Consider the following 15,611-nt stretch of genomic DNA (forward strand, 5'->3'; position numbering starts at 1 on the left):
TAATAATCCTTTGTAATCTGCAAGAGTCCACTACAAATGCAGGTTTAAGAGCTGTGAATACACAGAGTCCAGAGGTTAGGCATCTCTGTCATGAGATGCAGGACACAGCTGCATCTACAAAGTCTTGCAATAGCCAGTACATACATGAAAGGCTCAAGACTGGAAATAAGCCTCTGAATGACGTGTGTGTGTAACAGATATGAACCTCACCACTACAGTATATGAGCCTTCACCTTATATATTTGAAAAATAAAGAGAGGGAGCCTTTGAATTTTGTTACCATTCATGTATACATTTATTAAGCCAAAGGAGTTTGATCATGTCACAGTATGTTACTAGAGCACATGAGATCTTTTCAACTTCACTAACAATGGTCATTAATTATTTTTTATTTTTGCCTTTCAAGCTTAAAAAAAATCTACTCTTCCTGAATTCCCCATGAAAGGCTCTTTTTTTTTTTTCCTTTTCTTTTCTTAAAGTACAAAACAAATGTTTCTCAGATATGTAAACAACCATCATGGAAATGAGACTGCTCCTAAAGTTAACTTTATTGTTATGGATGTTCTGATAGATCTATGTCATGGTGCATGTATTTCAGGTCAGTGACTACTTCAATGGAAGTTATTGTTACCATCACCTGTGCTGCATTATTGGAGGCCTGGTCAGGGTTAAGGCCCTTCTGTGCAAGGTGCTGTACAAATACCTGGCTGTAGCTGAGGTCCCTGGCAAGAAGGGCATTCACTGATGTGACTATAACCCTCTCTGCTCCATCTGCTCCACAGTGTTCCTCACAAACCACAGGAGTTCAAGTGAAACTCCTCTCCAAGCTAACTCTGGAGCTCATGTTCAGATACTGGTGAAGAGAAAGCAAATGTCACTGCAGGCCAATCCTGACACCTGCAGTCCTGTGCGTAAAGCTGCTCACAGTCATGGGAATGCTCATATGAATAAGAAACTCCCACGGGGAAGGTCTGCAAACTTGAGTCCCTGGGTCATTGAACTCCTTTGCAAGAAAGCATGCGAGAAAAGCAGACTGGTTCCTTTTCTCTAATGTTTCATCAGTATAATTCTAAGAAAGAAAGGGATGGGGTCAGTTGCTCAGTTTCAGCACCTTGAGCATTTTTTGAGTTCTGATCCCTAAATTAAAGAAGTCTCTGCTCTGCCTTGGGCTACTGTGACCAGGCCTGGAAAAGTCAGTTGGACATTCTTTGTCATGAGGAAGCAGTGGTTTGCTATTAGAGCACAGAGGGATTCTGTTTTATGGCGTGAAGGCTGCATCCTAGGCAGGAATTGTGAAGATTGTGTTTGGCCATGGGCAGAAATTATTCTGAAAATGCTTCAGAGCAATTGCAGTTTAAATAATGATTATAGCTTCATATTTGAGGTGAAAAAAGAAAGGGTTACATGAAATAAATAGCAAAAAAATCATTGTCCCTGCACAAACATAACATATTCCTGCCTATGAAACATCCCTTGCAAATTACTGCCTTTCAGGTTATGTCAGACATTTAAATGAACCCTTTAGAGCTAAAATACAGTACTCTGAAATGAGGTTAGAAAAATTTAAAAAGGACTAATGGGAAGTGTGTACAAAGCTCTCTTTAAAACAGATTTCCCACCTGGACAGCTTATGTGTGTGAGACCTCAGTAGACGTAGAGCCGGTCTGCGATGGCAGCGGGCATGTGGGTCATGATCTGCATGCGCAGCCACCAGTAGTAATCCATGGGGTGGTAGCGGGTGTAGGGGGCTGTGGCGGTGAGCGCGTGCGCCACGCTCTCGATGACCGGCGAGGTGTCCCTCGAGCCGCTGTTGCAGTACGACTCCATCTTGCTGACCTGCTCGTCGAAGTACTTCCGGCCGTAGTCCTTGCGCACGATCTCGGGGAGCTCGTCCCACATTTTGTCGGCGATGGCTTTGATGCGCTCGGGGCTGTACAGGTTGGTGCCGGCGATGAAGTTGCCGGGCTCCACGATGCTGACCATGACGCCCTGGGGCTGCATCTCGTAGCGCAGGCAGTCGGAGAAGGCTTCCACGCCAAACTTGGTGATGCAGTAGGGTGACCGGGCAGGGCTGCCCATCCGCCCCATCATGCTACTGATGTTCACCACGCGACCTAGGCAGAGGCCGAGCAGAGCACAGCTGAGCCGTGGCGCCTGGCCCGGAGCAGGTACCTGGCACACAGCACCCAACACGTTCCTCAACATGCATCCACCCACCTGCCCACTGCCTGGCAGACCTGCTCATGGCTCTGCCTGAGCACTGCTGTCCTAGGCAATGGCCTTCAGGCAGGAGAACAAGCCCACTGCTTGTGCTCTTTGGCTCATTCTACCCGAGGGAACAGGCACATGCCGACACAAAGCTCAGTGCTCTGAGGAACACAGGAGAGGCTGGACAAAGCCTGCATGGAGGGAAACAGGATTGCTCAGCAGCAATTTGGACTGACCTCAGACAAGTGAAAGCGGGAACAAGGAAAGCCTCTGGCACCAAACCTGAGCTTATTTATTTGCAAATCAAAGATGGCCACAAAGGTGGCTCGAAGTGTCTGCTTCTCAAAAAGGAATGGATTGTTCCTGTACTACCAATGGCCAGAGCAGCTTAAGTCCACTGCACTCTTCCATGTGACAACTGGGTTATGGCCCCAGGCACAGAGACCTCTCCCTCCCAAAAGCCATCCATTTGGGCTGGGGAAAACGCTGGTAAGAGGCCGTGAATACTGTAGTCTAGGCAGAGGTTGGAGTTCTCTGCACTTTCTACCAGGGCTCATTGTTGTGTTAGGAAGAGAAACTTTGACCTCAGAAGTGGATAACCTTCCATGATGGAAGAAGGGCTGCCCAGGCCACATCCAACCCAGGTCTGCAGCTCAGGGCAACATTGTTAATGCCTGTGGATGCCCCAAGAGTGAAAAATACTCTCATTTAGTCAGGCAGTAGGCCTTGGCACAGGAAAGCTTTTGCCCCTTTATGCTGAGACCCACGCAAGCCTCAGGTCTGCATGCCTTTGCTGTAAAACTCCCTCTTTTCCTACATCACAGGCTCCCAGAGTAACAGTGCAAAATGACAACTTCCCTGCAAGAAGCTTTTTATACTGCTGCTGCCCACCCTGCCACAGCTGGTTTTTATATAGCAGGGAGGAATGCTCCTGGCACTTTAATTTATTGTGAGCTGCAGTTTCTGAACAAGTAAAAGTAAGTATAATGGATTTGGTCTTGTGTGGGATGTTGCAGGAGAAGGCAGCACTTATGGGAAAGAGAAATAACTGGTTTTCAGGCCTGCTGCCTTGCTGTCTAACTCTGAGAGGTGAGGCAATCCATGTGTCTTCTGGGGACTACATTCTGTCTCTGAAGGCAGGAAGGTGGTAGATGGTACAGAGAGCAGTGCCATAGACCTTCTGGTCTCTAACACAGCAAGATGTGGCAGGATGAGGAACCTGCTACAGGGACAGCCAGTCAGGCAGTCTGCCACTCACCCTTTGACCTCCGGATGAGCGGAAGGAAAGCCTTGGTGGTTCGCACAGTCCCCCACAGGTTCACTTCAGCTACCTCCATGTAGGTGTCCATGCTGGTGAATTCAACTTCCCCAAATGTGGAGATCCCAGCATTGTTAACCAGCCCCCAGAGACCTACAAGACAAAATCAAGCACCATTAGATGTGCTAATAGGTTACTGAACCACACAACAGAGCTTTTTCATTATGACTTGTGATAGTGAAAACCAGATAGAAGAGAGTCCAGAGAGCACTTCAGTCTCCTGGGCAAATATAACCACCTTGGAGATCTGCCTGTACCACCCAACACTGCAGCCACAAAGTACTGCAAATGAGGCTTCCCAGGAAGTTCCGAGCTATCAAACAGAGAACTTCAGCCTCGTCTAAGCTGTTCTCCTTGTCACTCTTATTTTATCCATCATGATTTTTGAAAAAGCAAAACAGATAATGCAAATAAATAGGAATGATCTTGTAAGAAACAAAAGGGTAATTCTTTCAAAGTAAAATCCTTTCTGTCACTGTAAGAACTAGAGTGTCTGCAGTGCTGGGAAGGAGGGCGTAAGTATGGGTGAGCATTTGTGCCACTGCCTCTCCCTTTTATTCTGCTGCAATCAAAATGACAACAACTGAAGACTACTCATTTGGCAATAAAAAGAAAGATTAAAAAGGAATTTTGAATAAAATTAACTCATTTCATATAATATTCTAAATGTACAGAAAACATGCTGAGGAAACTCTGAGAAAGACTTCTGTCCGTTGTTTAGAAAAACTCACTCTTATCTATTGACTGACTGTGTCCAGATCTGTGTTATCAGAAGAAGTCCAGGAAAGGCAACTTCATTCTGGCCTATGCTTGACAATACAGAGCTAGAAAACTTAATTTATATAGAAGATCCATAGATAAAAATTAAATACAAAGAAAATAAATAAAAAAAAAAGGTTTGCAAAATCCAAACCAAAACATTACCAATTGTTCTGCTTTAAAACAACCTTGTGTTGAATGTGGATATCCTTTAGGAGAAAAACGTATTTCAAAGGATGGAAAGGCTTCAGAAACATATGAGCAAAGGCAATTTTCACAATACTTTCACAGAATTTGCTGTCATCACCTCAGAATGAAGTAAGCAGGCTAAGAAAATCAGTTCAGCTACCCCCTGAACTTTAAATCGTAGTATATACAATAGCATTAATGATACCCAGCCAGCTTAATGGGAAATTCTTCGGAAAAACTCTTCATTTCCTTTGCCTTTTGAAAGAGTGGGGGAGACATTTCCATTGTTAACTCACAATCTTTGGATACTGGGCAGGTTTTATGACAGAAAGGGAGTCAAAATAAACTTCAGTTTACAGGAACAAAGCACTAATCCCAGAGCCTTGAACACCACTCTGGTTTTTGCCAATGTCCCTACAGGAGCTAGCAGAGAACAAAGCAGTTTCCTTTTTAGACACTGTGTGAAGTGGGAAGCTCCTTTCTGATATGGTACAATATTCAAACAGGCCATTTGTGCTGCCCTGCTGCTCCTCAAAGATTCCTGTCCTTCAATCACATGCTCAGCTTTTGAAATAAGCCCTGACAATGCTCTCAGAGCCCAGCCAAGAGAACTCCTGTCCCCTCTGTTCTTCAGAGCCCATTGCATACACACACCTTTCTCTGGGTCCTCGAGGCTGTTTTGCACATGCTCCACTGCCCGGTCCATTTCTTTGCTGTCACAGACATTGAGCTGGACAGTTCTCATTCGATCACTCTTCATGGCATCCAGCTCCTTGGAGCCACCCTCTCCCTTGTCCTAGAGGGGAAGAAAGTGCTGTTTTCAATCTGGCTAAAGAGCCTGTGCAGAATATCAAACACATACCAACTCTCAAATCAAGCAAAAGAGTGCACAGAGCAGTCACAGAATATTCAGGACAGTCCCGCAGCCCTAGGAAGAAGGGGAGCAGACAGAATTGATCCTGCAGAACACCGTTCCTCAAGCATCTCCTTCTGACCATGAGCCCTGTAACAAGTCAGCTGGTACAAACTGTTTCAACCACCAAGAAAGCAGCCAGAGGTGGATCTGCTGCAGCAAGGCACCCAGCAAGCACCCACTGCCCAGTACGAGCTCCTGAGGCCAAACTTTGTCCCACTACTGCAGTGGTGGGCATGTGGTACCATCCTCACTTGGCATGACACAGGCCACAGCAACTTGCTTGGGAGGTTATGGTGTAAAATGGCCAGTGAGTTCCTGAGCTGGAACAGGCCAGTACTTCATAGCAGGCCTGTTTCCTGACTGCTGAATGACATCAGATTGTTCTGTACACCTCAAGCCACAGGCACTCCCCGTCAGATGCCAGCAGGCAATGGCCAATGAGATGGAGCTTGTCTGCAGTCTGAGCCCAGGCTGCCCATCTGTCCCTCAAGTGAGAGTTCCCTTCAGAGAGCATGCTTTGGAGGCCATACAACCCCGTCTCTCTGCCACCTATCTTCCAAAAACCCTTTTCCTGGCTCCTCTCATTCCGGCACTTATATACAGAGTTCAGAGACATTTCACGAATGTAACCACCCAACATCTCCTGTCTTCTCCTCCATGCTTCCATATTCCATCACAGACTGTTAACACCAGTTAGTGTTTGTCCTTAAGAGAGGGCATCTACTGCTCTCTCTTCTAGGGTAGCACACTGCTTACAGAAGGGAGTGTTAGAAGTCATGTGCAGTTTGATGGTGGTGTTAGATTGACTGAGAAGAGTTTGGTGCTAAGTTTGTTGCTCACTCAAAAGCAGTGTGGTGCCAAAGCAGTTTATACGGCAAAGCACTGGAAAGCATACAAGTGACAAATGTGGGAATGCCATCAGGGAATCAGCAAATGCAAACATGCAAGTCTCTTGAAAACAGCAGATATAATAAAGGAAAGAAGGAAAATGAGACCAGGTCCTTTCCCTGATCCCAGTTCTATGAGGCGCTACAAAATCTCTGCGCTTTACCAGCCTTAGAGACTTCATAGCTCTGCTGGGACCTCCACAGCATCTTCTTCCTCAACCCTGACAAGGCTGGCTCTGAAAGTCAGCTCCCTCCTGCCCTCCCACCTACACACAGCTGGGTACTTGGCCAGGACCTCCTGGTGCTAGGATCCTGGCCAAGAATTGGACTCTGGATGTTAACCCACAACCAGCAAGCCCACTCCCTTGGCTTTCAGCAAGGGCAGAAGGTTTAAGCTGGGCACCTGGTGACTGTGTCTCCTGGCAGCCTGTCTCACAATCCCCAGGTCCATACACAGCCCACACACAGCAGTGTAAGGATCTTCTCATGCTACAACAGGAGACCAGCATATCCCTGCTGCCAGCCCCAGGGCACACTGTCCCTGTGGCAAGAGGGCCTGGCTCTTGCACACTCAAAAAGCACATTGCTGTCTTGCCTTCCTCTCTCCATGGTCATTCTCTGGGGCTCCTGGGCTTCAGCTTGTATCTTCATCAGTGTGTCCTTGGTCTCTAACACCCTGTGGCTCTGAAGACTCCTGTGGAGCCCTGCAGTGGCCGGCCTGTGTGCCATCTTCCTCAGAGAACCTCTGCCTTCTCATTCCCCTGCAAGCTGCAACAGGCCTGAGCATACACAGCAAAGCAAACAGGGGTTCCATCACACTCCTGACAGCAGAGACAAACATCACATATGTCCAATGGTAACAGATACTGATGGAAAAATACCTTCTTCATCTTGTGTCAGCTGGCTTCTCCATATATTAACCAAAGAGCTAAAAATAAAACAGCTGCAGCATGAGCGTTCATTGGTTCCAGTCTACCACTGTCTTTTGGCAATGCAGCATCAACACAACTCTCACATGAGTATATTTGGCACTGAAAAACTTAGGAAGTAACTGTGTGTGAAACAGCACACTATTAGCACAGATCCATCCTCGGGCTCCCCTCAGTCATGACTCTACACTCATCAATCATATTTCCTTTAGTATAATTACAGTTAGGTAGGTGCTCAGGATCTGGCCACTTCAGGAAATCTTTCCTAATAAAGAGTCAACACTGCACATACTTTTAATCTGCAGTAAGGACATGGCATTCCTAAGACTGTGCATGTCCTGAGGACACACTGGCTCCCCAAGAAGCAGTCTGCTTCTGATGTGCAGGTGTGCTGTGAAAAACAAACCCACGGAAGTGACACTGAAGTTTCAGAGTCATTTCCTCTATGTCAGAGCTAGATCAAATATATCCAAGCCAAAGATTATGTTCCCTATTTCTACCTCCACTTTTACCTAGCATCTAAAAACACCAAGCTTTTTCTGCTCCTAAAATCAGCACCAGCAATAATAGACTCTGATCAGAATCCTATTTATGGTTTTGCTAGAGAAGCCTGGACCACAGTGAAAAATCAGCTCAGTCTCCTGCAATTGTTTTTGTCTACAGAAAGGATAATGGCCTGAAGACACACAGGAGGCCACTCAGCTAACCGAGGAGTTTTGGCATATTCCAGTGTTTTCTGATGACAACTGCTGTTACCATTCTTGGCAAGGCCACACAGATTTTGGAACATGGCATGTGAGTTCAGCTAAAGAAGCAATATTTAATTACAAGGTGATACTGAAAATCTTTCTGCTGATTCTTCTGTGCTGAAGTAAATATTGATCAAAGTCTAAAAGACTTCTGGCATGCTGCTGCGTATCAGCTTATGTTGAAATTGTCAGAGGCCAAGATTTTCCACTAACATGCATTCAGTAGAACAAATACTGGAATCAACAAAAATAGAAGGGAGGTTTAAGTAACTGTTATATATGTCCACTGAAAATTGTGCCTTTTTAGAATCTCAGAGAGAAAAAATGAAACCCATAACTAACTTGGCAACTCTGAAGTTTTTAGCTTCTGTCAGTATAGAGGTAGGCTATTACTCTAACCAGGGTTTTTTAAGTTTGCAGTGTTCTTATATTCTCTAATGTTGATCTTCAGTTACAAAAGCTGAGTAGAAACATCTATCAAAAAAGTACTCATCTACCCTCTGTCTTGAGCCCTTCTGAAAGGCAGCAGCTCGTACCAAGTGTCCTGTTCTGCTGTGACGCCTGCAGAGGGAGCCCAGGTTAACAAATCTTTGTCTGAACACTGAGACACAAGACACAGAGCTATCAAGACAGACACCCCTTCTGAAAAAATGCAACAGAAACAAACTACTAATTTAAGCAAAACTTAGTAATAATGAAAAAAAATAGGAGAAAGTCGAGTAACATTAAAGAATACCTAGAAAATTCTCTTTAAATAGTATCACTATTAAAGATACATTTATAGCTATGAGTGAGCTAAAAGATTAGATCAAACTAACTGACGCACCCCAGGATATCCTGAGGAGTAAGTTTGTTTCTGTTAGGAAATGGCTGTGCAGATAAAAAAAAAGCGCAGGGTTTCATACAGAGACAGACTAAAACTCCCTCCTGTTCTCCATGACCCTCAATGCTTTGCCACACCAAGTTCTCCTGCAAAGCATATCAAGGCTGTGTCACTAAGCCGTTTGTGGCCTGATTCTTCTCTCATTTCCACTAGTGGGACTCCATCACCTACCCCATTACTTCAGGAGACCCCCCCAATACACACCATGGTATGGCTGTAGTCATGAATGTAGAAACTATGCTCAAAACACACGCCATAAAATAACTGCCAGCTTGGTTTTATGGCAAAATTAATCAAAATAAGCCCTTCATAAATATATACAGTCTGAGAGCAGGGTGAAAGGTCCAGACTACAGCCTGACATCAAACTTTGCTCACAGTTATGCCCATAAAATTAGATTTGGGATTCCAGTTCATCAGACATGGAACAGACCATGATGTTGTGATTTAAATAAGAACCTCTCTAGATACCATTCAGTCCTGGTTCTGCTCTGTGAAATTCAAGCACCCGTGTCTTTCCCTTTTGGGCTACCAATCACCCTCCCTCTCCTTCGCAGAAAGCTGTGCAGAGTGGAGGGGGAAGAGTGGAGGGGGAAGATTGGAGTTGCTATGTGTTGCTGCACATGCCACAGGTGGAGAACAGCTTTTGTTTTCCCTACCTTTTGCAGGCAGCCAGCATAAATAATGAAACCTTTGTCATGCAGATGCTTGGCCAAGGCAAATCCAAATCCCGAGTCACAGCCTGTTATAAGTACAGCTCTGCTGCCAATCTGCAAAACAAAACAGAACAAAATGCACTGGAATTGAGTATTTGAAATTAGTGATTTGCAGCACACAGAATAAGTCATGTTCTTGGCCAGGAGCAGTCTGTTCCAGGGATGTTCTCTACACTCAATGCCAGCTCCTACCACCCAGTGCCTCCTGAATACAAGAAATGACATTTTCATGCTGAGTTCACTCCAGTGAGGCAGGGTCACCACCCTCACAGCATGGAGTTCAGTACCTCTGGCAACAGGCTTCCAAGGCAAACAGACCAAGCAAACCACCATGTTCTGGCAGTTCATGTGCACCTTGAAAACTGAAAATATACCAGACCACTCCCAAGACACATTTTCCCTTCATCAGGAACTGTTCCTATATGTTCAAAACAGGCAGGAGTCCACTCTTGTGCATATGCAGCCCTTAGGGCATGGAGAAGACAGTTTGAGTGAAGAAAGGATATGTTTTAATCTTACTAACTACCCACTCATCTTTATCTCTAGAGCACCTAAGCCCTCTAGAGCTGGGTTCTAAGACCTAAGAAGATTCAAGTGGGGTTAATATATGAAATTGAGACCAGTTGGTCATCACTCTTTTTGTCTGGTTGGGATTTTTTGGTCTTCCTACATTTCCAACTTAGAATTTAAACAGAAGTATACCTCCTTCCCTCACCAAATTCTTTTTTCTAACCCAAAGACAGGCAGCAGTTAAATAACAAGCTAAAAAATCAGATGGTGCATCAGACAGCCCAACAGAAACAATTGTACATCCAAGGTGCTGCTGTGGGTGGGATTACATAATAACTGCCTGCAATTCACTCTGACTCATCTCTTTTAACAAACTATAAATTTGGCTTTCCCCAGCATACTCAAGGACTGATCAAGGGTGGAAGCTGGGTGGAAGCAGCAAAGGCTCCTCACACTGGAAGCCCAGCAGTGATGCAAGGATGACATCTGAGTTCCTCCAAGACTCTGTTCCAGAGTTATGGTGCAAGTTGTGCACGCTCTAGCACCACTACAGTGCTGAGTTCTGTGCCACAAGACAGACAAGATTTCCTTTTGCCTGGCACTGTTCCTGGCAAGTCAGTATCTCCAAGGAGAGGGCTGCTAAAAAGGGCGACTCTCCAGATGAAGTGGTGAGGACACACTGATTTATTTACATATCTTTAAACAACTATACTCCAGACAGAGTACTTTATTAAGAATTTGTCATGCAGATTCCCTCCGCTCTAAGGTAGAACATTTAATCTGCTGAGTGAGTTCCAAAAATAGAAAAAACCTACTCGTATGATTGTTTATTTCCATCCTTAGCAGCACATACCGTGCTACGTCAATGGAAGCTCGGTGCTAGGAAAGAATGTGGAGTATGCGTGAGAGGCCCAGCTTGGAGTCTTTCAGGCAAATTGGAAAGATGAGTTTGGTCACCAGACTTCAGGGATTTTAAAATCCCTGCTCAGCAGAACCAGTTCCTGGAAGCCATAGTCATACTCACCTGATCGACTTCATTTGCATAAGAGCGGCTGCCACATGGGGACAAGAGAGGGAAGGAAAATCTTTGCATGGGCCTGTTAAGAAAACCCAAAACAACAGAACAGTCAGATGTGGAATATCTTGTCCATACCCTGCTGCAGCAACATACACATGAAAAGGAATGTAGTGCTGCCTTCATACATGATGTAGATTGTCATTTGGGAAGACAGAATCTAGTCTACACTTCTCCTTAGTCTGAGCCTACAGTATGACACATTTGTTTCTCCAAAGACCTTGATGCTATTTCCAGCTGCAGAAGCTGTCTGGGTATTACAAAGTGTTCTAAAATAGCTCCTGGTCTAGAGGTACAGAGCTGCTTCCACCCACAAAACAGGCAGTGCAGTGTTTGCATTTTCAAAAGCAACAACACCCTCACTTAAGATTTGAACAAAGTTGGGGTATGGAAAGTTATTAATTTGTCCAATTAAAGTATTCTGCTGTGGCTTTGTCTCTGACACCCAGCCTGAGGCTGAATTGCTTGGATTTGTCTCACTCCTTTTACACACAGCTCCATCCATACTTCATCCTGGATAACACTTCTTTCCCTGCAGTGTCGACCCATTAGATACTCCTAGATTTTACATCCCCTTTTTGCAACCGTTTAAGCTAAGAAACACTGTCTTTGAGCAATACCTGCCATGCAGATCTGAAGCTCCTCCGCATAGTATGTGACTCTCAGAAGACAAAACATATTCACAAAGACAGACTAGAGCAAAGCAACAATGCCTTCCAGAAATGAGATTCCATTTAGAAAAGCTATGTTACCCAGTAGCATAACTGTCTTAAGCCTTGCCATCGTTCATCAAAACTGGGCCTGAAAAACAAATCAAAGTGACCCCAAGCTATGTCCTTGCCAGTCACCTCTCTGGACTTTACCAGCTTTTTCATTTTTGCTTTGAGCACTGACATTGCCCTCCTGGAGCTTTCTGGCCTTCCCTTTGACTTGCTGTACTTTATCTACGTTATGGCTCCCCCAACAGCATCTATCCTTCCCAAAGCTTATCTTGCAGGCTGCTTTTCTGTCTTCTACGTAAATTTGCATACTCATTCACAATTATCTCCAGTTCAGACATCATAGGCTCTCCCAGGGTGACTTTTGCTATACTGCACAGCAGCTTGCAGACACTGGCCTTTGAGCCATATCTCAGGAAATCAAGGGATCAATGAAGGCAAAAGCTTTGAACCAGATGGGAAAGGAGATGACATATTCAGGCAATGGTGTTCACTCACCTTCCTGAAACAGTTCAGCTGTTTTTCTAACTTAGAGTGTCACAAGCCAAATCAACTCTTGAAATAGCTATAGCCAACTTAATTGCTGCAAAGGTCAGTCCCCAGGCAAAGTGTGTGCTAACATCACTGACCTGCAATCCTGGATTGAAACTCTACCTCAACAGTAAATTTCTTGGTGTGTCTTAAAATGCCCAGAAATGTTCATAACATTTCTTTTAGTTGAATTAACTTGGTTTTTATTTTTCAGTGTCATGTTTGGCCCTGTTATTTCACTGCAGAACACTGATTTGCTGCACTCAATTCACAATAATCTGTAGAGAACACCTACTTGACATTCTGCCTATCATGACCTGAAGGCAAGGGCAAAAGGAAAACAGATGCTGGCTGGTGCTGAGCAGGAACGTCATCAGCAGAAACAGCCAGGAAGTGATGTGAGCCCCCACATGGTACATTAATGCACCATAAGCCAATTTTGTCATTCTGCATCATTGAATTCTAGAGACCACAACAGAGACTTTTAGAATGCACAGATGGTCCTCAAATTGAATTTGTGCTTTTGTAATCATGCTTTTGTTCAGTTCCACCAAAAAAAGGAGCCCCCAGCTTGAAGAGTCAAGTACATAAATGCTGCTTCAGTGCATTAAGACACTGGTATAGTGGCACCACTGCCTTTCAATGAACAGTTGGATTTCTATTGCAGGTTTAGCAACTTGCAGGGACTTGCAAATGCAACACAATTTTGCCCTGAGTACAAGACACACAAAGCACAAATACACAGTAAGCAAAACAGAAGACAGAAGAAAAAAAAAACAAGAATATGCTGAAAATTCTTTCCTCAAGTTAAGAAAACATTAATTTGTATTTTTAAGGCCACAGCAGATTCCTGCAGGTGAACTCTGGTGTATGTGGAGCAAATAGGTGATAAAAACCTATGTCTGTTTGCACAGGAAATCTCTTAACAGCTTAGCTATCTACAACAGCCTGTTACCAGAGCCACCCTTGACCGTGATGATGCTGGACATCACTATCAGCAGCAGTAGAGCAACAGTGGAGGTGGCAGCTCTTGTTTAACAGGTCATGAGCTACTTTTAAATGGCTTATGTACAATTAGTGGTACACACACTGATGTTTGGGAACCCCACTCTAAAACAAAGCCAGAGAAAGCATTCAACTTGCTCTGGATTTGGACTAATAGGGGTCCAATCATACAGCAATATAAATGTTGGGGTTTTTTCAGAGCTAGGAATTAGAATTAGATAGGCAATTTTCTGTTCATTTGCAGAAAAAAAACCCCAGCTTAATTACTCAGCCCACCTCCATTTCTCAGTAAAACCTTCCATCTCAACTTTCTCTTTTCATGGGATTCACTGCCTCTTTAATGAAGTCACAGAAATATATGACAGTTTCTTGCACTGAAGCAAGGCCTGCTTGCTGATAATCAAAAAAATCCTCTTGATGGATACTGAATTAATGCTCTACTCCACAATTTCTTGACTGCAGTGTTAAACAAAAACACCATGTTGCCAACCCCTCCTTGCATACAGAGGCCATCTCTGCTGTGCTCAGCTCAGTGACTGGCACAGATTGTCCAGGCAGGTTCTAGAGCACCCATCCTTGGAGATACTCAAAAGCCACCTGGACACAGTTCTGGGCAACCAGCTCAAAGAAGCCCTGCTTTAGCAGGGTGGTTGGACCACATGACCTTCAGAAGTCCCTTCCAACCTCAACCACCTTGTGACTGTAAATAAACTGTCCCACTGAAATCAAGTGAGTCTCTGACGTGTGCTTTACTCAAGATGTCACTCTTTTCTCTTTTCCACCAAGCTACTTACCTAAAGACATTCCCTGGGTCCTTGAAATTCAGCGCTTTCACAGAGAAGTTCAAGAGAGGGCGGGACAGCTTGGTGGCCAACATGTTTTCAACTGGCACACTCTACCAAAAGCAAAACTGCTCTTCCTTAGCTCTGCAACATAAGATAGCACCTCTGTTTTAGTTGCTCAATTATTTTGTAAGACGTGCTGACTCCATGTATTTCAACAGTAAAATAAAGTCCAAAGGAACTCATCTTCTCCCCTTGCAGTCCCTCACACAGAGATAAACAGCTCAACCTTCAGCCACCCAAGATGCCTTTAAATAAGAAAAAAGCATTATAAGTAAACTACCAAGCAAGGAGATATTTAAAGAAAAAGTAATTTTCTCCTTCTTCAATGCATCTTTAATCGAACATATTTTTCTCTGAAACAGGTAAAAATTAAGGTACTCATATGGAATATATTATTTCAAATGAACTATATGAAATAACTCTAAACAAAATATACCTTCAAGTCAGAGATGATGTCATATGTTTCCAAAGCAATCCTTGGCTTTACAGCTAGCACAGCCATGCAGTTAAAAATACAATTTTTTGTAATTAAGTAGTTGGTGATGCTGGACTAAGCACAGGGAACTACCAATAAACTCAATACCGAGTGAAAACATCTCAAGGACAAGACTTCGGTACCGAAAGACAACTTCAATCATATTTATCTTGGATAAAATTAACCCAAGGTACAAAAAGCATCTCCCAGCCCACTTATTGAAGCTGAGAAAGGGTATCTATTTGTCAGGGGTATGTTGCATCTTTGCCGAAGGCTGGGCCGCCACCGCGGCAGCTTCGGGGCCTGCTGGAAACCAGGCCTGGGCTGAAAAACAGTGAGATTACCGCAGAAAGAGCAGCGGTGAGCACCGCTGAGAGATGGAGAGGGAGGGAGCGGACAGGGCTCAGGAGGCTCGCTGGCTCGGCTAATCCTTAGAAATCCCGATGGTTTGATCAAGTTCGGGGACACGGTTGGTGTCCCTGCAGGTCTTTGTGAGGTGTGCAGGGAGGGGGCGAGGCCCGAGGTCCGTTGCAGGTCCCGCCGGCCCGGCCCGGGCCAGCCCCTCTCCGGGACGCGGCTGCCGCGGCCACAAAGGCGCTCACGGTCCGGCCGAGGCACCGGGGGCCCGGCGCGGCCGCCCCGGCTTCTGGAGCCTGCGGGGGAGGCCGCGCAGAGGAGACGCCCGCGCCCCCCGCCCCCAGCGGGCAAGGTCACCCTGCGACCCGGCTGCCAGAGCTCCGCGGGGCCGCCGCGACCCACCCCGGCCCGCCCCGCGGCCGCCCGCGCGTTACCTGGAGCCGGCGGGCGCCGGGCGCTGCTGCCGTTTGAATGAGGCTGGGCCGGGGCCGCGGTGCCGGGCGCGGCGGGAGGCGGGCCGGGGGCAGGGCCGGGGCGGCGG

General features: G+C 45.5%; 1 protein-coding gene across 3 annotated transcripts; it reads right to left on the reverse strand.

Annotated features, from left to right (window-relative positions):
• Positions 1-271: 271 nt before the first annotated feature.
• BDH1 (3-hydroxybutyrate dehydrogenase 1) lies at positions 272-15,595 on the reverse strand. Of its 3 annotated transcripts, none has more exons than XM_086843577.1 (7): positions 15,505-15,595; positions 14,188-14,319; positions 11,088-11,160; positions 9,497-9,607; positions 5,129-5,270; positions 3,467-3,619; positions 272-2,114 (listed from the first exon to the last, which is right to left on the reverse strand). In XM_086843577.1, the coding sequence occupies exons 2-7, from the start codon at positions 14,268-14,270 to the stop codon at positions 1,645-1,647; spliced, it is 1,032 nt and encodes a 343-aa protein (XP_086699703.1). In that variant the 5' UTR covers positions 14,271-14,319; positions 15,505-15,595; the 3' UTR covers positions 272-1,644. The 3 variants fall into 3 exon arrangements, with proteins under 3 accessions (XP_086699703.1, XP_023788860.1, XP_023788861.1); XM_023933092.2 differs by lacking the exon at positions 15,505-15,595 and adding an exon at positions 14,675-15,495; XM_023933093.2 differs by lacking the exon at positions 15,505-15,595 and adding an exon at positions 15,058-15,475.
• Positions 15,596-15,611: the final 16 nt, after the last annotated feature.

The sequence above is a fragment of the Cyanistes caeruleus genome, chromosome 10 (assembly GCF_971803275.1).
Source record: "Cyanistes caeruleus chromosome 10, bCyaCae1.hap1.1, whole genome shotgun sequence".
Classification (NCBI taxonomy): Eukaryota; Metazoa; Chordata; class Aves; order Passeriformes; family Paridae; genus Cyanistes; species Cyanistes caeruleus.